Source organism: Aquarana catesbeiana, linkage group LG05 (genome assembly GCF_042186555.1).
Source record: "Aquarana catesbeiana isolate 2022-GZ linkage group LG05, ASM4218655v1, whole genome shotgun sequence".
Lineage (NCBI taxonomy): Eukaryota > Metazoa > Chordata > Amphibia > Anura > Ranidae > Aquarana > Aquarana catesbeiana.
The window spans coordinates 301,933,630-301,957,913 of NC_133328.1; the positions used below are offsets into that span (position 1 = coordinate 301,933,630).

Genomic DNA, 24,284 nt, shown 5'->3' on the forward strand with positions numbered 1-24,284 from the left:
TTTAGGTAATTTGACCAGATGAGCTACATTTATACTGAATGAAGCTCTGTAACATGTGAAAAAAAAGTTTTCTCTGGACTATAATCATAGAATGATAAGCCTGTAGGTTATAGTTCTTTATTTATTTATTTTTTTTTTTTTAGGGAAATGTGGAGACATGGTTGGGTCTTCTGCTCAATGGTGTTAAGAAGACTTTACACAACATAATCAGACAAGCATCCATTGCAATCAGCGATTCAGGTTTCAAGCTGTATGACTTCCAGTCTATGTACCCTGCTCAAATTGGCTTGCTGGGGATTCAGATGATCTGGACAAGAGATGCAGAAGAAGCCTTAAATATTTCAAAAACAGACAAAAAGGTATAATACCAATGTTTATAATATCAAACTGAGTGTGAAAGAGAACAACAGATTTATATTCTACAGATTAATTCTGTATAAATTTGTATAACAATAAAAAGTTAAAAATTCATTATTTCACATCAATCTAAGTAATATTGTTGTCAGTTGAAAAAAAGCCCCCCACAGATATTAACCTCCCTGGCGGTAATCCCGAGTGTGGCTCGGCGTGAATTTTCATTACCAAACGCGGTAACCCTGAGCTACACTCGGGATTGCATTTCAGTATCCTGAGTAAGTTACTTACCTTGTCCCCAGGATCCAGTGATGTCCTCCCGCTGTGTTCGCAGGCTGTGTACTCCGTCTGATTCATTATTCTGGGCTCTGTTTCCTGCGAGCGCTGTGACGCCTGGGAACGGGGCCTGGCGCCAAATTCAAAAAGTGCAAAAAACAAAACACATAGAATACACTGTAATCTTACAGATTCCGTTACTGTTTTAAATCATTTCACATCTCTTTTGTCCCTAATGCTTTGTTCAGTGCCCTGCATGCAGTTTTACATTATACATACTGTTCTTTCTGCCTGGAAACTTGAGAATGTCCATAGCAACCAAAAAGCGTCCCTTTACATCAAAAGCGGTTTTAGACCAGATAGAAAACAGAGATAGTAAATTAGAATCACTTGCAGAATTGAGCGATAGTGATTCATGGGGAAATTCGTCATCAAACACTGAAAATAACGACAGCGACAATTCTGCAACTGAGCAAAATTCAGTGTTTTTGATTTGATTTGACATAATCATACCGCCAGGGAGGTTAATCATAATAATAATTTGTCAATTTGTGTAGCAATAGTGTGTGTTGCAAATAATGATCCCTTCATAACATCAGAATTTTGTTCTTAAAGGTCATGCAGACAACCAATCAGAAGTTTCTTGATCTGTTGAATGATCTGATTGATATGACAACAAAGGATCTGACCAAAATGGAAAGAACTAAATATGAGACTCTAATTACCATCCATGTTCACCAGAAGGATATCTTTGATGATTTGGTAGGTGACATTTTTCCAGTAATTTAAATAAACACAATATTATGGAAAATGTTCTCTTTTTTTTTTTTTTTTTCCCTAATAGTATCTACATTGTTGCTTGTAAGGAATGCTTAATCAGTAAATTCATTTAAAGTAATTTTAATAGCATGTGAAGTATGTAATATAACGCAAAATGCAATTATTTAGTAATTAATGCAAGATGGCATTGTTGTTTGTTTTGTTTTCCAGGTTCGAATGAACATCAGATCAGCTTCAGATTTTGAATGGCAAAAGCAGTCCAGATTTTATTTCATTGAAGATATAGATAAATGTATCATCCAGATTACGGATGTGGAATTCAGCTACTGCAATGAGTATTTAGGCTGTACTGACAGGCTGGTCATTACCCCTCTGACTGACAGGTATAATGTGTTGGGTGCAAACTTTATAAACTGTACTATTTTAGCATTGTAGTCTAAAAAATGTTTAACTTGTGGCAGCAAAATGATCAATCATTGACAAGGTTTACCCAAACAATTCTCTCCAAGAGCTACAAACCAAAAGATGTAATTACTAGCTACGGTATTTTATTTTAGCATCCTAAAAAAGAAAACAATATTCTGGTATTACTATTTTTCTACAGCAAGGTTTTAAAACCACTCTAGGTCAAAGAACTGCTTAATGCCAACTTTCTGGGTCCCTGCTGGTTCCAAGTGCCTGTGCTCGATGTATATAAAATGCACTAATTTCAAAAGTATTCTAATGATTTGCAGTATTATTTTACTCTTAGTAATGGACACTTACTGCAGTTAGGAAGCAGGCTTCCATTGGATCAACAGGAGAGTTCACTCACCACTTTTTTATATATTTGGGCTGCTAAGTACCCTATTTTCAAACCTGTATCATTTCATCACAAATCCAGTAATTTATTTTGGCACAGGTGTGCACTAATACTAGAGAAGTGGTTAAATGGCACTTGGGAGGCCACTGTTTGCAAGTAGGAGATTCCAGAGAGACCGGACTAGGTAGCACAAATTAACAGTCTCATTAAAGACTGTTAATCTGTGCTACCTAGTCCGCAAATTCCAAAAAATAGAGATTGCAATCAAGCCATTCTCTTGAGCAGTGATGAACTGAATTGGGTTCAGACTAGGACTAGGATCCATGTTCTAGCCTACCAGGAAGCTGTCACTTGTGCGGCCAATGATCTGAGGCCAGGGCGTTGGTGATGGGATATTCACGGAGTCGATACTCCACACTAATGTAAAGGGGCACTGTGATATAAAGGGGACTGCACTGTAGAGGGGCACTTTAATGATTGCAGTGCCCCTTTGCAGTGCAGTCCCCTTAATAACACAGTGCCCCTAGCAATCACAACCCCCCATCACAGTGCCCCTTGCAGTCATGCCCCCCCCTTTTCTCTCTAATCACAGTGCCCCCTTTTGCTCTCTGCCTCCCTGCACAGTCCTACCTCGGCAGAAGGAAGCCTGTGTGTCCTCTCCAGAGTCTCCCACCCTACGGACGATGTCATCCTATCAGCTGGGCAGGGGGCGGGAGGAGCTGCAGATCTGGATCATAAAAACAAGCAGGTGATTACCTGGTTATTTTGAAAAGACTCCTGCTCTCTATGCAGATCTCCAGCTCCTCCCATCCCCTGCTCTGCTGATAGGGTGACATAATAGGTGGAGCGGGGGAGCCGGGAGCGGAGACACATAGTGGGAGCTGAGCAGCATTCATAGTCTGTGTTAGCCCTGTCTGGACGACGGTTGACGCTTACCTCCCGCTCTGCGGCCCAGTCATCAACAGACTGCTCTTAATAATACATTCAGCCCGGCGTGCCCTATGACCAATCTGGGCCTGTATATTGTTCAGGACACCAGGGTTGGATCCTGAATTGCAGGTTTATTTCCCTACTATTTGGGTTGTGGTCGCTTTTTAAGAGGGACATTTTTAATGTAATGTTATGTAGTCAGGGGTTCTCACCCATGCAGATTGAGGGGTGTTGGGGGTAGCCCAGCTAGAGAAGAGAGGAGTGTTTTTCAGTACTCTCTTGATTGCAAAGTCCTTTTTGGGGACCTGGAATTTTTTAGGTTGGAAGAATTTTGGTGGGATCAACCGCCAAACCCTGACTACAGGGACATTGGTCTTGAAGGGGTTAAACCAGTGGCGGCTGATGTTTTTTTTTATGGGGGTGGTGGCAAACAACCTACCCCCGTTGGTCGTTTGGTTGGCGGCACCCCCCTCCTACCCCGGCACTTACCCCATCGGTTGCAGGTGGGCGGGCTCCTACAGGCGGCAGGTTGTGGGCTCCTGTGGGCAGCATGCAGCAGCTCCTGTGTCCTCTATGCCTCACGATGGCTTCCGCCATGCGGCTCCTCCCTCGTCCTCCTCCTCCTAGGCATCCAATAGGATCGCCTGTCCTTTCAGCCAAACAGGTGACCAGTGTCAAAACCCGCTTCCTGATTGGCCGGGAGGAGGATCAGGGTTACAACAGTGAATATTGATTCTCTGTAGTAACACACCTTGGTGGGCTCAGAGCGCACTCTCTGCGACCTGAGCCCACCCTATATTGAAGCCTATTAGAGCCTCTGGCTCTAATTGGTGCTTCAAATAAACACCCCCTCCGCATTGGAATCCATGCGCCGTGTCCTGAAAGGGGCCGGACGCATGGATAGGGAAGGCGGCGATGGAGAGGGGGGCCCCGTACGCCCTTAATGGACGGGCTACCCCTGGGTTAAACCAGTTGCCTCAAAGTTCAGAAAGGGTAGAGGAAACAGTTGTCTGCTGGCAGTGAGAGAATGAGCTGCATACCTGTATTAGAAGGGTGAACTAAGCTGAGAATTGAGCCACAGTTGCTGAGTTGTGAAAACTTGCTTGGCTGGCGATCACACATATTTTGCACATTTTCAATGTATTTTATTTATAAAATGGGTTCTGTTTATGTGTTTATGAGCATTGTAAACATTGCACTTGTTTTACTTGTGTAAGTTGTATTGAGCACTTGATGATGCCATTTATTAAATTACAATTCTTGTATAGATAAAGCATGAGCACTGTGATAGGACCCAGAGCCATGAGACAGGGTAACAATTAGTTATTTGACCCACACCACTTTTACAAGCTTACTGTACCAGGAGAAAAAGTATAATATATGTTTTGGGTGTTTAAATCATGTTGGAGTTTGTGAATGGTCTAAAAAACCATGAAATATAGTTATTTTTATGATGCTATAATAGGTATTGACCATATTTTTGGGTTATATTTTTGAGGTCTGTTAAAAAAGATTTCACATTAAATTCTCTGTGCAACCTCCCTTGGTCTCCTTTGCAAATTATTAATAATACATTCAGACCTCAGGTGCAGACCTCTGCCATTTCACATTACCATGGCCACTATATCAGGCACCGATGCATGCACCGGATAGCACATTGTAATGGCTCAGAGGAGGATGTAAATGCTGCCTGCAGGTTGGGGCAGTGTAAAATGTAAAAAATATCCTCAAAGTCTAACTCCAGCAAAAGAGCTACATGTGAAATAGCTGACAAACAGAGAGCTGTTTACCTGCCAAAGGATTTCAATTTCTGTTCATCTAGTCCTACAGATTACACAACCCTGCTACACCGCACACCACCTCTGGCAGTCGAGAAGACATGATTATTCTCTGCTGCAGTTATCCCTCCCCCATTCTGTGGCTGAAAAGTGAAAAAAGTAGCAGCAGACTAATGAGCTCATCTCTCTGTCACTCTGCTTTCTCCACCTATCAACATGATCCTTGGTAGCACATGAACAATGTAGCATAGCTGATTGACTGATAACAGGTTAAATTGAGATATGCACACAACTTGCATAAAAAAATAAATTGAATTATATATTAAGAAGAAAGAGCTTCATTCATTTGTGACTTTTCATTTTGCCTAGCTTCATCCTTAATAAAGCAAGTATAGTATATTAGTGCACTCATGAGAAAGATTTGGATCAATATTTATGTAGTTCTGCAATATAAACTTGCAAGCCAAACTGACTTTTGATGCCATTGAGGATGAACAATTAAATCAGTTTATATAATTTAGAAAAGGAGGTCCGGAGGGTTATGGGTTTCTAAAAAATTCTATGGTTTGTGGTTGTGTAGGATATTATTCTGAATATATCTCCTTCTTTGGATGTTTAAGTATGTTACCATTTGCATTTTTATGTTGCAATATACATTTTTTTGTTTAACTTTCCAGGTGTTACATTACCCTGTCTCAGGCTCTAGGCATGAGCATGGGTGGAGCACCAGCTGGCCCTGCTGGGACTGGAAAGACTGAAACAACTAAGGACATGGGCAAGTGTCTTGGAAAATATGTTGTGGTTTTCAACTGCTCTGATCAGATGGACTACAGAGGACTGGGTCGTATATACAAAGGTATATTATTTCCATTTCAGAGCTTTAAAATACATTTGTAAACTTCGTACATTGTCATCATACAAAAATCTCTCAATCAGCCTCAACAATATTAAAACTGTTAGTAACTTCATTTTTCACAACATTACAACTCACAACTGGTTGCTACCAGTAGATGGCAATCTACGACAGGTCAGCATGCAGCTGCCTTTTTTATCTCTAGTTATGGAAATTAAAGTGAGTTAATTAGACTAATTAGAACACATGGAAAAGAAAATCTGAAATGTTTGGCACATATATAAATTAATGGTGCATTTAATTTGAATATACTTAAGTTGCTGTATTGAGGATGATTACAAGGCAAAGTTTGCAAGGCTGTTTTTAAAAGTACTGCTGGTGGGGTTCACGATAATGAATTTGTAAATTTATATCATGGCAAACATAATAAAATAGGCCATGTTCTTTAACAATTTACAAAAGTATAGTGCTCGGGTTTTTTTTTTTTTAATCAACAGTATATTCTATTTATCGCCAGGGATCCATATTTTGTACCGAAATATAAGTGTGATGTTCAGCGCCTCTAAAATTCATACTTGTTTTTTTTTTAAATATCTTTATTGAGTTTAATATACATACAAAATTCAATATTCGATCAGGGCCATATTCCCCATTCAGCCCCTCTTTCTCTAATACGACCAATTTACATTTCACATATGCATATCTTACCCCGCCAATGTTCCCCGCCCCCCACCCCCCACTACCCCACCTCTCCTCTCCAACCCGCCCATCTAATTTCCCCCATCCTTAGACTAACTATACTCCCATTATTTTGGCAAAACTCCCTGTTTGTTTATATTTTAGCCAATCTCCAATTTGCTTCAAACCCAACTTCTCCTTCCTCCCCACTATTCCTTAAAAGCTCCAAATTGTATACTTTGTTTATTTTACAGAACAAGCTCCTCAGGGTCGGGCTCTCTGGGTCCTGCCAATGGCTGGGTATTAAACTTTTCGCTATGTTTAATAATTGAGGCACGTGTTCTCGTATACTGTTTAATAGGGGTTCTCGTCCCATGAAATAGGCATACCCATGGCTCTTCTAAGATTTTTATGCCCATAATTTCCTGTATTGTTGCTATTACCTCTTTTCATAATGTTTTTATTTTGGGGTATGTCCACCATATATGGGTCATGGTTCCTATTTCTGCGCAGCCCCGCCAACATAATTTTGTGGTCTCTTTTTGGTAATGATGTACTATATCTGGGGTTATGTACCATTGTGCTAAACACTTATAATTCATTTCTAACGTGCTACTATCGGTTGATGTGACATGTGTCAACCGTAACATTTTCCCTACATCTATATCTATTTCTCCTGTGCCCAACTCTTCTGCCCATTTAACTATGTAAGGGGGATGCCCTGTTGCTTTTAACCTATTCAGTATTTTATAAATCCTGGAGATAACCCTCTTCCCTCCCGTCGCTAAACACAGTCTTTCCAGTGGGAGCAAGTTATCTTCGGACCTGATCGGTTGGGGTAGGAACTCCACAAAGTGCTTTAACTGTGCATACCTTCACCTATCTACCTCCATTACATCTTTTTTGTTAGCCAAATCCTGAAAAGTGCACATCTTACCATTTAACATATCTTTTAATTGTGCATCTTGTTTTTTTATCCACGTACCAAACATACCCTTCTTCCCGGGTGCAAAATAATTTGTGTTCCTTAATGGCATCATAGGGGAATTAAATCCCCATTTTTCTTTTTTGTGTACCATTTCCCAAATGGCCATTGCTGTCCATGTAATAGTGTGCATGTACTCGTGTAACTCTCTTACGTGTGGCGGGGTCCAAATTATTTCCCCCAGTGCAACCTTACTAATGGCGCTTTCCATTTGGACCCAGCTTTTTTCTTTATTCTTTTTTACCCACTCCACCACCCATGTCATTAGAATTGCATTATAGTAAATCTTAATATCTGGTACCCCCAGACCCCCTTGACCCTTATCTCTCATTAGAACCGCCATACTTATACGGGGCTTTTTATTCTGCCAAATATATTTAGAGTATTGAAATATTCTTTTGCTAAAAAAATCGGTAACATTTGTATTTCGTACAATATCTTAGGCAGAATTTTCATTTTAAAACTATTTATCCTACCTGTCCATGACCTTTGTCTAGATGCAATATTTTTAAAATCTGTTTTGATTTAATTTAATAGCGGAATAAAATTTTGTTGGTAAACGGTCTCTTAGGAAGGTGTTATTTTGACTCCTAAGTATTTTAAGTTTGTATCTCGCCATACGAATGGGAAATCCTGTTGGTATAACCGTTCCTCCTGGGCCATAACGCTTATGTTAAGTATCTCTGATTTTGAAGGGTTAATTTTAAAAGTCTCCATATGTTTTTAGAGATTTCAATACGTTGGGTAGGGTTGCCCTAGGACAGGTAATATAAAACAGGATGTCATCGGCGAAAGACGCTATTTTGTGTTCTCATCATCAAGTTTTATCCCCTTGATGTCCGGGTTTTGTCTAATCCCTACCAGCAGCGGTTCCAATGAGAGAACAAACAATAATAGGGACAAGGGGGCACCCCTGCCGGGTGCCATTAAACATCTCAAAGGGCCCTGAGAGTGTCCCGTTTATTTTTACCCTCGCTGTAGGATGTTTATAAAGGGCATTTATCCAGCAGGTCATCTTCGGGCCCACTCCGAATGCTTCCAGTGTGTTCTGCATAAATCTCCAGTCTACTCTACCGAATGCTTTTTCAGCGTCTATTGATAGAAGCAGTCCTGGGGATTTATTCTCTTTTAACTTTTTGTACCAGTAAAAGTGTTCTAACTCCATTGTCCCTACTTTTCCTACCTGGAATAAAACCTACTTGGTCTGTATGCACCAAGTTGTTTATTACTATCTTCATTCTGCCAGCTAGAAACTTTGCGAACAACTTCGCATCGGTATTCGGTAATGAAATGGGTCGATAGCTTGAACACTTTGTAGCATCCTTTCCTTTTTTTGGGACGATGGTAATTGCGGCCTCTAATGCTTCCCTACATATATCCCATTTAGCTCCAATCCTGTTCATATATGAGTACATCTTGGGGACCAAGATGTCTCTGAACTTCTTATATTATACTGTGGTCAGCCCATCCGGGCTGGGGCTTTTCCTGGCAGGAGACTCCTTTAAGGTTTTTATTATCTCAGCTTCTGTTATTGGATCCTCCAGGATACTAAGTTTATCTAGTGGGATTTTTTTTAGTCCTAATTCATTTAAAAAAAAACATTTGTATTGTCAAACCTCTTTTTTACCTTGTCGGGGTATCCTTTTGTGTAATCGAGTAAAGTTTTCCATAGTACTCCTGAAAAGCCCGTGCAATATCTGGGGTTGTAAACACCTTTGGTGTAAAATTCATACTTGTAACCAGGTAGGCGAGGCCTATCTCCTACAAAATGTCTCATTAAACACTATATGTATTATATCAGCATAATGAAATATGATGCAGAAATGAATGTAGCCACATAGAAACATACAATAAAAATATACCCTTTACTATTCTTCATTTAGATGTTGACACGAATACTATGTTACAAAGCTATTGCTGTATTGTTTAGTATCCTTTACAAACCTGTTTCCAAAGTACAATAAGAGAGGTTCACTATATAACTGACTACTATACAGTAGAGATAAATAATACATGGGGCTTTTGTGGCATTGAAAAATTGAGAACTATATTCTAATTGATTCTTAGTAAGATGTATCTAAAATAATAAACAGTACTGCAATTAATAATACTGTCTAAATATAGAATACTTGCTTCCATTAGCCTTCTGACCATAATATGTTGAGTGTAACCTTTTTTTGGGACCTTAGTGAATAATGCTGGTAACCACATTTCTTTGTTACAAGGGTTAACAAGCTCTGCAATCATTTCTTAATTCTGAGCTTTCTGAGTTCTAATGTAAAGGAAAAAAGAAGTATGTCTGCTTGAAAAGTATTTAAAAGCTTAAGCGAAGGACTGAATGGAAAGCCATCTTCTTGTTATTAGTAGGAACAGAAAGTGTCCAAGGTCATGTTATCAGAAAAATGCATCCCCAAGAGAATGAGTGCAAAGAATATCTAGCTTTATATTTTCTCATATATCCCCAGTGCATCTTCTATACAGGCAAAATCATGGCTGTTAAATATAATGGGCGTGAGATTTGTCACATAGCAGAGGGTGGTAATGTTGTTACTGATAAATTGGGTATTTTTAAGCAGTAACTAGTGCTTTCATATGATGATGCATTTGTGAATATGATATACTGTATGTGTTTAAAACGAATAAACAGAAATTTGTGTGCATGTGTGAGTGGTTATACTCATTTTCTTTCTGTTTTTTTAATTTGGTAAGAATTGTTTAACCATTTGACCTCTGTAAGAGTTACCCGCTTTCATGACCAGGCCATTTTTTGAGATACAGCAAAATATACTTTAACTGACAACTGCGCAGTCATGCAACATTGTACCCAAATAAAATTGATCTAATTTTTTTTTACAAATAGAGCTTTCTTTTGATGGTATTTGATCACCACTGCAGTTTTTATTTTTATGTTATAAACAAAAAAGGCCCACAATTTTGAAAAAAAAAAAAAAAAACAATATTTTTTTAATTTCTGCTATAAAACACATCCAATAGAAAAAAAAAAAGTTATAGTCTACAAACTATGGTGTATATATACTGGAATTTTTACTTACTTATATTTTATATCAGTAATGGCGGCGATCAGCGACTTAGAGCAGGACTGCAATTTTTGCAGCAGACAACCTGACACTACGATGAAGTGCAGACAACCGGACACTAGGCTGAAGTGCAGAATCACGTATATCTGTTATAGGGTGGTCCTGAAGTGGTTAAATAAGTCAGAAAATGAATAGTAATAATTTTAGGTTTTGAATTTATTGCTTGAGACCCCTTTCACACGGAGGCGTTTTTCAGGCGCTACAGTGCTAAAAAATAGCGCCTGAAAAAAACCTCAGCTGCAAACCCAGTGTGAAAGCACGAGTGCTTTCACACTGGGGCGCTGCGCTGGCAGGGCGTCACAAAAAGTCCTGCCAGCAGCAACTTCTTTGCAACGGTGAGGGAGCGGTGAAAACACCGCTCCTCCACCGCTCCTCCCCATTGAAAACAATGGGGCAGCGCTGCTACAACACCAGCAAAGCGCCGCTGCAGCTGCGTTTTGCGGGCGGATTTAACCCCTTTTCAGCCGCTAGCGGGGGGTTAAAACCGCCCTGCTAGCGGCTGAATAGTGCCACTAAACCGCCGGTAAAGCGTCGCTAAAAATAGCGCCACTTTACCACTGACGCCTGGGCCGGCTCAGTGTGAAAGGGGTCTTTAAAGTAGAATTAAATGCAAAATGTTTTTTCAGAAAGAGCAAGGGAGTGTTATAACCCATGTTGGTTTTTTCTTTTGCCATCTGTGCCCCATTGGCGATATTTCCCTGCAAAGTGAGGGAATGCCTGGTTGTCACCAGGGTCACTAGAACTAGTGTCCCATTGAAAGATTTTCACACTATTCCTGTTATAATAACAATCCAAGTTTTGGGTTTTTCTTTCACTCTCTGTGATAACAGTAAACAGGACAAATAAAAGTTTGAATCTCCCTAACGGGGGCACAGGCAGCACTGAAAACCTGACAGGTGTTTCAATCGCTCTCTACCCTATCCAAAAACTAAAAAAAAAGTTTTGCCTTTAGTTATACTTTAAGTCCTTCACATGTGCATGTTACTTAAAGAGGAGCTCCAGTCATTGTTGTGTTTATTAAAAGTCAGCAACTACAAAAATCATAGCTGCTGACTTAATAAACAGACACTCACCTGTCCCAGGATCCAGCCATGTGCTCACCCAGGCTGTTCCTTCCCTTGATCCTCTGTCCCCAGTGCCGGAATCTCAACTGTGGACACCCGACTGTGACAGCTTGCAGCTTCACAGCTGGGTGACCACTGCATATGTGCGAGGCATGGGAGCAGGTACCTGTCAAAATCGGGTATCCGCCCCCCCCCAAAGAAAAGTGCCATTTGGTGAGGATGGGAAGGGGAAGTGGCCTTAACCCCTTCACGATAGCCGAATAATAGCTACAGTGCAGTCGCTATTGCATTGTCATATGACATCCTCCTGTGATTGCCCTTCCGGCACGCCCCCTGCGGTATGCATTGGCAGTGATCTGTGATCGATCACAGATCGGGGTAAATAGCCAATTACAACAGCTCTGTACCATGTGACCAGCTATGTCCAATAACAGCTGGTCGAGGTGTAAACAGAATTTGCCGGTTAAAGGCAATCTTCTCCTCACCCAGAAAGCGCGTGAGAAGAGGAGAGCCGATAAGCGGCAATCCACACAGGGGACATCTACACTGATAATCAGGGCACTGATCATCAGTATCCTAATAATCAGTGCAGCCCCAACAGTGCCCACCAGTGCTACCAATCAGTGCCCACCAAATTCTGCCAATTAGGGCCCATCAGTGCTGCCAATCAGTGCCCATTGCCCATCAGTGCTGCCTGTCAGTGCCTATGAGTGATGCTTATCAGTGCCGCCTATCAGGGCCCATCAAGGCTGCTTATCAGTGCCGCATATCAGTGCAGCCTTATCAGTGCCTCCTCATCAGGGCTCATCAGTGCCACCTCATCAGTGCATGCCACCTCATCAGTGCCCCCCATTGTCCCCTCATCAGTGCAGCCTATCAGCGCACATCAGTGAAAGAAGAGTTCCGCTCCCCCCCCCAAAAGAATTGAAGTCAGCAGCTACAAATACTGTAGCTTACCTGTCTAGACATCCAGCGGTGTCCTCACCCTTGCGGCTTCACAGCTGGTTTCCTACTGCGCAAATTGAACTGTGCTTTCTCAATGGGCTGGCTGCAGGGTGGGGGCGAACTTCTGGCTCACTTCGGTGTGGCGAAGTGAGCCGAAAGTGGAAGCGGGTACCTGTTAAAACCAGGTGCTCGCATCCCCCTGGAAAAGGAGGAAAATTTACCTATTTACAAAATTTTATGACAGAAACTAAGAAAAACTTCTTTTATTAGCTCATTGTTTAATATGTTAAAAAGAAATATTATTTGCATGCTTCTATAGAAAGACACAGGCTGCAAAACTACTTTGCTGCTCTATCTCTTTACGTAATTTGTCAAAAAATTATTTTTTGGGTTTCTAATAGCAATGCTCCCTGCTTTTATGGATTGTAGCGCATTCTCCTTTCTCTGCCCAACTACACATGCTTTATCTAGGATGTTGCAATAAGGTGGTATCCATGTGCCCAAGGTGGTGTCCACTGTATTATACGGTATGTTTCCTATGTATGCACTAGTGATAAGTAGATTGGTTCACTGTCAAAGGGGAATCACTCAGTTTGATGAACTGGTAACAAGGCCTTCTCCGCTAAAATGTAAATAAGCCTAGTTCAATGTTGGCAAGAACATCATGAGGATGGGAGTGCACCCATAAAGCCATGTGCTATGTCATGTTTACATATTAGTCGAACACCTATTAGCCCGTTTGTGAGTATGGATTTTGGGCCCTAGCTTTGTTAGTTAATTTTAGTGCAGGTGGATTAGCAAACAATTCCTGTGAAATAGATCACTGCTTCATCATGGCATAAGGTATTTTAAGTTTTTTGCCATATATAAACTGGCACAATTTTTTTTTTTGTAAAATTATACAGTGCGCATTCAATCACATACATGTGTTTACTAACCTCTATAAAACTCTCTTCTCTTTAATGCAACAACTTCTGCTAACCTGCAAAGTTCTCTTTCCACCTTTTCATACTCCCCCCCCTTACTGTGCAATTTTAGGGTCAGATCACAAATGTGTAGTATTGCTTATAGCCAAGTTATCAAAGGGCTATTATTATAATGGTTATCAGGTCTACAATGTGAGATGTAAATTTGTTGTGAACTTTAACTTAGGCTTAATTTCTAGGACCACAATTGAAGAGATATGATTCAGCCATAGACAGACCCAACAAAACATCATTTTGAATATTCTGCTTATGTCCCTTTAGGATAAGCAAAATACATTATCATCTTTAGAATATCAGTCTCCAAATTCTCTTGGGATGCAAAGGTCTGTCTAATAAACTAAGCATGTTGTTACCTTGCTCCAATGCTTCTAATGTCTATGTAATTGAAGAACAGGTTTGTATACTTATTCCGCCTGGGTGTGCGCTAGAATTTTTTCTCACTATACCTGTAAAATAAGCTACCAACAAACATATTGGGGGAGATTTACTAAAGCTGGTGCACACAGGATCTGGTGCAACGGTGCATAGTAATCAGCTTTTAGGTTTTGTTGTCAAAGCTTTATTGAACAAGCGGACATTAGAAGCTGACTGGATACTATGCATAACTGCACCAGATTCTTTGTGCACCAGTTTTAGTAAATCTGCCCCATTGTATTGGAGCAATGGGCATTGAAGATATTTTGTGAGAAAGTGTCTTAGTGAAAGACTATAGATATATGTGGTAAGTAGCTGGGTGTATTTCTATATTTCCTCATTTGAAGCCACTATTGCAATTTTTAATTAGATCTACGTTTGTGTTTTTTTTTATTCTTAGTAGAAAGTTTAGTATCTGAGTGAGTAGGCTTCTCTTTTGAATCATTTCTAGCCTGTAAGTTGTGCTGTAACAAAGTATTATTATTTGTATGTATTTGAATATGCATATCATTTGGCAGCCAGACCTAATTTTTAGCATTCACTTTTATGTATTTGCAAATAATCGCTCAGAGCTTGTTAATTTTAGGTTTTTCTGGTGGGTGTGTAGTTTGCTTTTCCTTTACAAGCCTTTCAAAATATACAGGTGTTGAACCAATAATCAACGTTGCTTGTAGCAAACAATGAGATATCTTATTGCACAGCTGTAATAAATTTCAGATTGTTTTTTATCAGTAAATCTGTACAGCTATCTATTAGGCTGTCTAATATCTATTAGTACTTAATACCAGCTTGATTTGCTCCTTTATAAGGAAAATGTTAAACTGTGAAATAAAATTGTTATTTATACTGTAATTGGCACAGGTTTGGCACAGTCTGGTGCATGGGGCTGCTTTGACGAATTTAACCGTATTGAGTTACCTGTCCTTTCTGTGGCTGCACAGCAGATTTACATAGTCTTACAGTGCAAGAAGAATAAGAAGAACCAATTCATATTCACAGATGGTGATGTGGTTGATATGGACAGAGAATTTGGTATATTTTTAACCATGGTGAGTATATGTAAATGTGGCACTGCTGTAGGCATTGCATGCATATCTGTTCAAAACTGTGAAAACTGACATCTGGTTCTCCGTAGAGGATTATAACACTTCACTGTGGCTTGAATCATGTTATGAAATATAGAAATAATAAGGAATACAAATTATCTTGTTGCAAATTATACTGCTCATTAATGGGCTCCTTTTGACAGTTTTACAGTAAATTAAGATGTAACAAATTTGGTGCTAATTTTTCCATGCTGTCAGAGATAAGATGAGGTTCAGGTTTGCTGCTATGATGGGTTCATGGTGAATCCTGCATTTTCAAAATTCACACTCCTAGTGAATTAATGTGGGAATTTGCTAGATTGAATTGAAATGCGTATCTTAGAGAATTGAGGTGTGGTGGGATGGAAGGATTTTTACATAATTTGGTCCATATTAAGGCTGCTGTTGTCTTGCTGCTGTTGTCTTGCAGCTTCTTTACAGCCTGTCCCTTCATATGCACTACAGATATAACAGGCTGCATGTGTTTATTCACAAGGCATATTTCCTAATATTTACTAAATATAAGCTTTTTTTACAGCTGTTATTTTCATGAAAGCTAACTATTACAATTAAAATAGATGTTCCGGGTGATATTATCATGTTAAAGCTTATATGAGATCTTTGTGGTTGGGAGTACATCTACTATGTGTAACTTCTTTCAATTTCAGTGCTGGGATACATTTTCTTTTATTCCCTGCCTGTGTGCACATATCTGTACACCCAAAAAACATTTTATTTTTTTCTTTCTTCTTGATCAATACAGGGTAATTGGGTTATATTGACACTTACAGGAGGTTTTGGACACTGGCAAACAAAAAAAAATCCTAGTATAACCCCTCCTATTCCCAGCATGCTTTGTTTTTTTTTTTCTAGTTCCCTAGGAAGATGGATGTATTTTCTTTAGAAGTGTAGATATTTTTACTAGCATTTTTTTTCAAGCTGCTTGAGCTTTTCCCTTTATGCAGATATCTGGATCAGTGTATCTTTTGCAAAAGCTTTGGAGGCCGTACCCAGACTCTATATGAATGGTGCTGCCTGTAATGTGACCCTTAGGAGTGGGGTTCTGCCTGTGGTGCTTTAAAGTCCTCTGTGTATTGTTAGTTAGCCACAAGGCACTATCCAGGTCTAGAGCCATGGCACGGCCTCTGGTGTAAACCAATCTGTAAAGAATGGGCAGTGTGGGCCAAGTACTTGGGTCTGCCCTGTTTTTAGAACCATTGGGTTCCATTATTAACCCCTTTTTTCCAGCTTCCATGGAAAGGGTTAACACTCACACTGAGGAATTGAGTTCTGCGTTAGTAGCTGGAGTGCTGTGTATACAAGCTTCATGCTCTTTTCCCACCATTCAACGTGAGCTAGCAGTTACCTGCTATTGCTTTTAATTGCAAGAGACATGTAGCTGCTGGTTCCAAAAGTGAATGGTCACCTTCGTCCATTTGGACCTCCCCTGTTTCTGTCAGTCGGCTCTTGAGTAGTCGAGGTTTTACCTTGTATTAGAGCTAAGTTGTCCCTGCTAGAGGTGCAAGATGTCAGATTCCAAACACAAAAGGAGCAATCTTGCCACATGGGGTGCCTCTAGCTTACAAGCCACTAACAGTTCCTGGGCAGCCTGTAGTTTTCCCTCTCACGGGCTTCACATTGATAGCCTGGATCATCAGTTAATGGATGTATCCTGTTTTATTTCCCATATAAGTCCAATATAAGTCTCCTATTAATAAAAATTAGTAAAAAAATTCTCAACTCTTTGGTTGAAATGTTGGGTTGTGAAGCCTGACCATGCATGCCCTTTGAGGAGTATCTCTTCTGAACTGTCTTGGTCATCCTCATCAAGGATGTCACTGGAGGTAAGAGTACTCATCTATCTCAACAGAAAAAGTTCAGGCCTCAGGCTGGTAAAAATAATCACTGTTCCTATGGTGAAGAGGACTCCCTTTAGTTACTCCCAGGCTTTGACCCCGAAGGCAAAACCCAAGCCAGAAGCCCAGCTTCACTGCAAGTCTTGAGCCTCATATCTACAGACACATCATTGCTGGTATGAAAAGGTGCCCAGTCTCTGCTCCCAGACTTGTCGATCCAAGAGCTAATGGATGTAGGGACAGGGGATTATTAAGGTGCTAAGGTCAAGTATGCAAAGATGGAGAAGAAGATTTAAAATGGCAAAATTACAAAATTTATTTATTAGTAATAATACAAACATGAAAAAACACTCAAATCGTTTACACTTAAAATAGACTTATATATTGCGTGCGACCCAAATTATAGTAGAGTAGGCCAGATGGAGATGGCCATCGAGATAGGGGCTCGGTTTCCTACATGTTTCGCCAAGACATTGGCTTCCTCAGGGAACAAGAGCTCAAATTGGGTATAGAGAAGTCTGTACATAGGGATACAGAAAACATCATATAAGCAGAAATATTTAACAGTACGATATTTAGTGCACAATTGAGTAATGAAGTATTGTGGCTGGACAATCATGCAGAGAGGTGGCTCCCATGATTCCGGTAACGCAAACGTACCTGAAAGACCGACACCCAGGGGGGGCACGGAAAGTGTCACCACAGGGGGGGAAGGGGCAGGCCGCGCCGTATATTGTGCCTGCAGGGGGCACGCAGTAAACCTGGCAAAGGAATGCATTGGAGATAGGTGAGTGGATGTTGAATATAAATTAAACGTTACGTTTAAGAGAGTACTCGAAGTGATGCAATTGTACATCGGTTGCATAAAGCAGAGAAAATATATTTTTTTTAAAAAAGAAACTCACACTGTTGATTAAAAACAGTAGGTTGCAGGGGGCAAGAGGTGCCTGTGAATGAGTGCGCACACACAGCAGGGCAGTTGACAGGGTTGGCAATCGATTGGTAAATGGCCTATATGGGAAAATAAGTTTACAGGTGGGCCTAGTGGTCATCATAGAAATGGGGAGAAAAAATAGCGCCAAAGATAAACTTACTTAATGAGGTACACTGCAAGGCAAATGGCTGGTTAGGTGTTTACAAAATCAAATGCATAAGGCAGAGTCTTTTTGGAAAAGCAGCAGGTGCAATGTGTCCTAAAGAGGAATAAATGAAACAGGGCTGTATTAGGAAAGCAAAGACTATACTAAAAGGGACTAGGAGACTGGTTAAAAAGCAGGAAAATGATTTACCTGGTAGGCCGTATAGCAAAGAATGTAACTCATAAGAAGTCAATATTGAGGATTGCCAGGGAGATGGATGGTGACTCCAAGATAGTAGCTCCTAAAGGGAATGATTGAGGGCTTCAGTAAGAGGTAGAGTTGAAGAAATGTTGTTAATGTAGTGGGGATCCCAGATTACCTGATTACTGTGTGTGGGAGCAAATACAGGCTCCCACACACATCATTCCCTTTAGGAGCTACTATCTCTGAGTCACCATCCATCTCCCTGGCAATCCTCAATATTGACCTCTTATGAGTTACATTCTTTGCTATACGGCCAACCAGGTAAATCATTTTCCTGCTTTTTAACCAGTCTCCTAGTCCCTTTTAGTATAGTCTTTGCTTTCCTAATACAGCCCTGTTTCATTTATTCCTCTTTAGGACACATTGCACCTGCTGCTTTTCCAAAAAGACTCTGCCTTATGCATTTGATTTTGTAAACACCTAACCAGCCATTTGCCTTGCAGTGTACCTCATTAAGTAAGTTTATCTTTGGCGCTATTTTTTCTCCCCATTTCTATGATGACCACTAGGCCCACCTGTAAACTTATTTTCCCATATAGGCCATTTACCAATCGATTGCCAACCCTGTCAACTGCCCTGCTGTGTGTGCGCACTCATTCACAGGCACCTCTTGCCCCCTGCAACCTACTGTTTTTAATCAACAGTGTGAGTTTCTTTTTTAAAAAAAATATATTTTCTCTGCTTTATGCAACCGATGTACAATTGCATCACTTCGAGTACTCTCTTAAACGTAACGTTTAATTTATATTCAACATCCACTCACCTATCTCCAATGCATTCCTTTGCCAGGTTTACTGCGTGCCCCCTGCAGGCACAATATACGGCGCGGCCTGCCCCTTCCCCCCCTGTGGTGACACTTTCCGTGCCCCCCCTGGGTGTCGGTCTTTCAGGTACGTTTGCGTTACCGGAATCATGGGAGCCACCTCTCTGCATGATTGTCCAGCCACAATACTACATTACTCAATTGTGCACTAAATATCGTACTGTTAAATATTTCTGCTTATATGATGTTTTCTGTATCCCTATGTACAGACTTCTCTATACCCAATTTGAGCTCTTGTTCCCTGAGGAAGCCAATGTCTTGGCGAAACATGTAGGAAACCGAGCCCCTATCTCGATGGCCATCTCCATCTGGCCTACTCTACTATACCTTGGGTCGCACGCAATATATAAGTCTATTTTAAGTGTAAACGATTTGAGTGTTTTTTCATGTTTGTATTATTACTAATAAATACATTTTGTAATTTTGCCATTTTAAATCTTCTTCTCCATCTTTGCATACTTGACCTTAGCTCCGTAATAATCCCCTGTCCCTACATCCATTAGCTATCTAAAAATTTTTTTGGGATGAGGTGCTGTATCCAAGTGTACCATCTAGCCACAACCATATCTTCCTTGTCGATCCAAGAGTTGAACGAATCTTTATTTGTGCATGTGCATTCTAGGGCTTATGGTAGCCTCATTCGAAGCAGTCCCGTGTGCCCAGCTTCACTTCCGACCCCTGCAATTTAACAACCTGATAGCATGGGGCAAATTTATTCAGTTTTTGAACAAATCAATTCACCTGACACCAGATTGTCTCTAGCCTGGGGGTTAAAAAAAAAATCCTTCCTTCCTCTCATGCCGCATACACACGACCGGACTTTCCGGCAGAAAAGGTCAGACGGAATCATTTCATTGGATATTCCGATCATGTGTGGGCTCCAGTGGACTTTTATTTTCAAAAATTCTGATGGACATAGAACATGTTTTAAATCTTTCCGACGGAATCAATTCCTATCGGGAAAACCATTTGTCTGTATGCTATTCCGGCGAACCTAAAACGACGCAAGGGAATCTATTGGCTACTGGCTATTGAACTTCCTTTTCTAGTTCCGTCGTACGTCATCGTATTCTAAACAAACGGACTTTGGTGTGATCATGTGTAGGCAAGTCCGTTTCAGCAGAACTCCGTCGGAACTCCGTCGGAAAGACCGTCAGAGTTTATTCTGACGGAAAGTCCGGTCGTGTGTACGCGGCATTAGAAGATTATCACAACAGAGGAGGAATCCTAGATACTTTATTGGTGCAGGAACATGGATGCTAGAGGAATACTGGCTCCCTATCAACATTCTGTGGCTTCAAGAGATTTGATTATGTTTACAACTCTAGATATTTCAGCTGAAAGGTCAGGATCCTATTAGACAATGCCACAGTAATAATAAACGTGAAAGGACCTCTGCGCTACTATCCAATGGCGCATATGTTGCCGTGTACTGCAAAATACTAAACGTGTTGCTTCAAAATCTGTAGTGTACACATGACCACCAAAAATAATCAAATAAATCTATAAATAATTTCGCGCAAAACACAAAAATGCAGAAAAAATAAACATAAATTCCTATGCGTGACTTATGTGAATATCAGTGTTAAGTCACCAGTGAAGGTTTAAAGATAATAAAAAAATGAAAAAATATCGTAAACAAGTGCAATATTGAGATGCTGTGGGTATACTTCGTATATGATGCAATCCGCTGATGCTAATAAATCACACAATTAGTTCTATGTCAAGAATATACCCTCAGTGTGTGCAACATCTGTAGTGCTCTTAATTAAGGAAGTTCATTGGTGATTGTTGGTGTTTGGATAGGTGACACTCGATCACTGTGCGAACTCTGCATACAACTATGCTCACATTGCCCTTACCTTCATGGGCTTAGATCAAAGCCTTATGAGACGTGCTGACTGGTGGTGGACACCACCAGAGGTGGACCTTCTGTATTCTGCTCAGCAACAAATTGAACAGGCTTGTTTACAGGTACAGATATTATCTGGCAGAAGCTTTGTGCAGTGGTGCACAGTCATGTTGGAACAGGAAGGGGTCACCTCCAAACTGTTCCCACAAAGTTGGGAGCATGAAATTGTCCAAGATTTCTTGGTATGCTGACGCCATAAGAGTTCCCTTTACTGGAACTAAGGGGCCAAGCCCAACCCCTGAAAAACAACCCCACACCATAATTCCCCCTCCACCAAATGATTTGGACCAGTGCACAAAGCAAGGTCCATAAAGACATGGATGAGCGAGTTTGGGGTGGAGGAACGTGACTGGCCTGCGCAAAGTTCTGACCTCAACCCAATAGAACACCTTCAGTGCCTGACCTCACAAATGCGCTTCTGGAAAAACGGTCAAACATTCCCATAGACACACTTTTAAACCTTGTGGACAGCCTTCCCAGAAGAGTTGAAGCTGTTATAGCTGCAAAAGGTGGGCCAACTCAATATTGAACCCTACGGAGTAAGACTGGGATGCTATTAAAGTTCATGTGCGTGTAAAGGCAGTCCCAAAACTTTTCGGAATATAGTGTATATTTCATTCTGTGATTGTTCAGGAATGTTCTGGGATTGATCTCCTAGTAGTTAGTGGAGTTAAGATATAGCTAAGTATCTTCTACTACAGGGGTCATCAACCCCCGGGCCGCGGGCCACTGCCGGGCCGTGGCCTGTTTGCAGCCGGGCCGCGAAGGCTGCACTGTTTGACGAGGGGTGGCGGAGCGAGCAGAGAGATGACATCATCTCTCACCACCCGCCCGCATCACCGCTGTTCAATGCTCACAGCGGGGCCGCTATATTGAGGCGAGCAAGCAGAGAGATGAGATCATCTCTCACCGCCCGCCTACATCGCTGCTCTTCACACTCACAGCAGGGCTGCTATAATGCTGGAGGTGAGGCGGGGGAGCAGAGAGCTGAGATCATCTCTCACTGCCCGCCTCCATCACTGCTCCTCCGCCGACACAGCGTGGAAGACTACCAATACACTGCTGCAGGTGAGAGATCATCTCTCACTACCCGCGCCCCCCCCATTACCGCTGTTCTCCCTCACTACCCACTACTCCAGGCTTGCCTCTGAACTAATGCGCACACCTGTGCTGCCGCCACTGCAGTGACAACCTTCCTGTGGTGGCAGGCGACGTGGCAAATGACAAGCTGCATCTGATGGCAGGTGACGTGGCAAGTGACAATCCAAATCTGGTGGCAGGTGACGTGGCAAGGAACAAAATGCATCTGGTGGCAGGTGACGGGGCAAGTGACAAACTACATATGAAGGCAGGTGATGTGGCAAGTGACAATCCACATCTGGTGGCAAGGGACAAAAAAGCATCTGTTGGCAGGCAACGTGAGAAGCCTACTGGAGGCAACACATACAGTATACACTATCTACAGTATATAGCTTAGCACAGGATGTGTGTTACTGGCATCATCACCAGGTGAAAATGTAAAAAGAAGGCCCTACAAACAGAAAACCCAAAGCAGCCACCACATCCAAGTACTGGTAGGCTGCAATGTATTTTTTTTTCTTTTGTTTGGGAGTTTAGATACATTTTATTCTAAAGTATGTTTGAATGTCCTTTCCTATTCCACCTCTACCCAGTAAAATAATTGGAGCCAGGAAATAAACCCCTCAGTGATTGGTCAAGGCAGATAAATATTCATAACTCAATACACTGTTACTACTAACACTAACTACTAGAGACAACTTAACAGCAGTAGGGAAAAAAATAGATACGGAGCTTAGGAGAAACCTAGCAAGCACAGAAAACAAAATTTGTTGACTAATGATGAACAGTTTGAAACATTGGGGTTGATTTACTAAAACCGGAGAGTGAAAAATCTGGTGCAGCTGTGCATGATACCCAATCAGCTTCTAACTTCAGCTTGTTCAATTAAGCTTTGACAAAAACAATTGGAAGCTGATTGGTTTCTACGCAGATCTGCACCAGATTTTGCACTCTTCAGTTTTTAGTAAATCAACCCCATTGTCTTTAAGAGGGCCAATTTAGTATACAGAAGAGCAAAGTCAATTAAAGATTTGTTAGTACACAGTCATTTTGTGATCATCAACAAAAGGCCAGAGGGATAAGGGGGTTTTAAAAATGTGGTAATTGTGACTTTCGTAATTATATTTTAGAAGGGCATGAGTTAAGAGTATCTACCTCAAGTGTGAAGGATCTTTTAACTGTGATGCCGCGTACACACGAGCGGACTTTTCGAACAGATTGGTCCAACGGACCAAGTCCGGCGGACAATTCGACCGTGTGTGGGCTTCTTTGGACCTGCAGCGGACTTTATACTTTCCCTTTGTAATATTCCTTTATACTGATCACTCCACATAACCCACATTTGATTTTGTCAATGTGTAACATAATAATTATGTTCAGTGGTGAAATGTTTTGCTACAGGAGATCCTAGATGATAAGTACATACTGTATATCATATACAGTACAACCATTTTCTCACTGTCCTTATAGTAGAATGCTCCACAAGCACAAATATAACTCCTTGAGTATCATGCAGCGTACACACGAGCGGACTTTTTGACCATACTGGTCCGAAGGTCTATCCGACGGACTTTCGGCGACTTGGGACAGACTTTCCCAACGAACGGACTTGCCTACACACGATCACACCAAAGTCCAACAGATTCGTACGTGATGACGTATGACTGGACTAAAATAAGGAAGTTGATAGCCAGTAGCCAATAGCTGCCCTAGCGTCGGTTTTTGTCCGTTGGACTAGCATACAGATGAGCGGACTTTTCGACCGGACTCGAGTCCGTCGGAAAGATTTTAAACATGTTCCAAATCTAAAGTCCGTCAGATTTTCGCCCGAAAAAGTCCGCTGCAGGTCCGATGAAGCCCACACACGGTCAAATTGTCCGCCGGACTTGGTCCGTTGGACCAGTCTGGTCGAAAAGTCCGCTCGTGTGTACGCGGCATCACAGTTAAAAGATCCTTTACACTTGAGGTAGATAATCTTAACTCATGCTCTTCTAGAATATAATTATGAAAGTCACAATTACCACATTTTTAAAACCACCTTATCCCTCTGGCCTTTTGTTGATGATCACAAAATGACTGTGTACTAACAAATCTTTAATTGACTTTGCTCTTCTGTATACTAAATTGGCCCTCTTAATGACAATGGGGTTGATTTACTAAAAACTGAAGAGTGCAAAATCTGGTGCAGATCTGCGTAGAAACCAATCAGCTTCCAATTGTTTTTGTCAAAGCTTAATTGAAC

At 41.1% G+C, this 24,284-nt stretch overlaps 1 protein-coding gene across 1 annotated transcript in view; it reads left to right on the forward strand.

Annotated features, from left to right (window-relative positions):
• LOC141144794 (dynein axonemal heavy chain 5-like) overlaps window positions 1–24,284 on the forward strand; it is a 454,887-nt gene that overhangs the window by 157,377 nt on the left and 273,226 nt on the right. Inside the window, exons 39-43 of the mRNA XM_073630823.1 lie at window positions 144–359; window positions 1,246–1,392; window positions 1,621–1,793; window positions 5,598–5,776; window positions 14,805–14,992. Of these exons, the coding sequence (XP_073486924.1) occupies window positions 144–359; window positions 1,246–1,392; window positions 1,621–1,793; window positions 5,598–5,776; window positions 14,805–14,992 (903 nt within the window). The remainder of the gene's footprint in view (window positions 1–143; window positions 360–1,245; window positions 1,393–1,620; window positions 1,794–5,597; window positions 5,777–14,804; window positions 14,993–24,284) is intronic.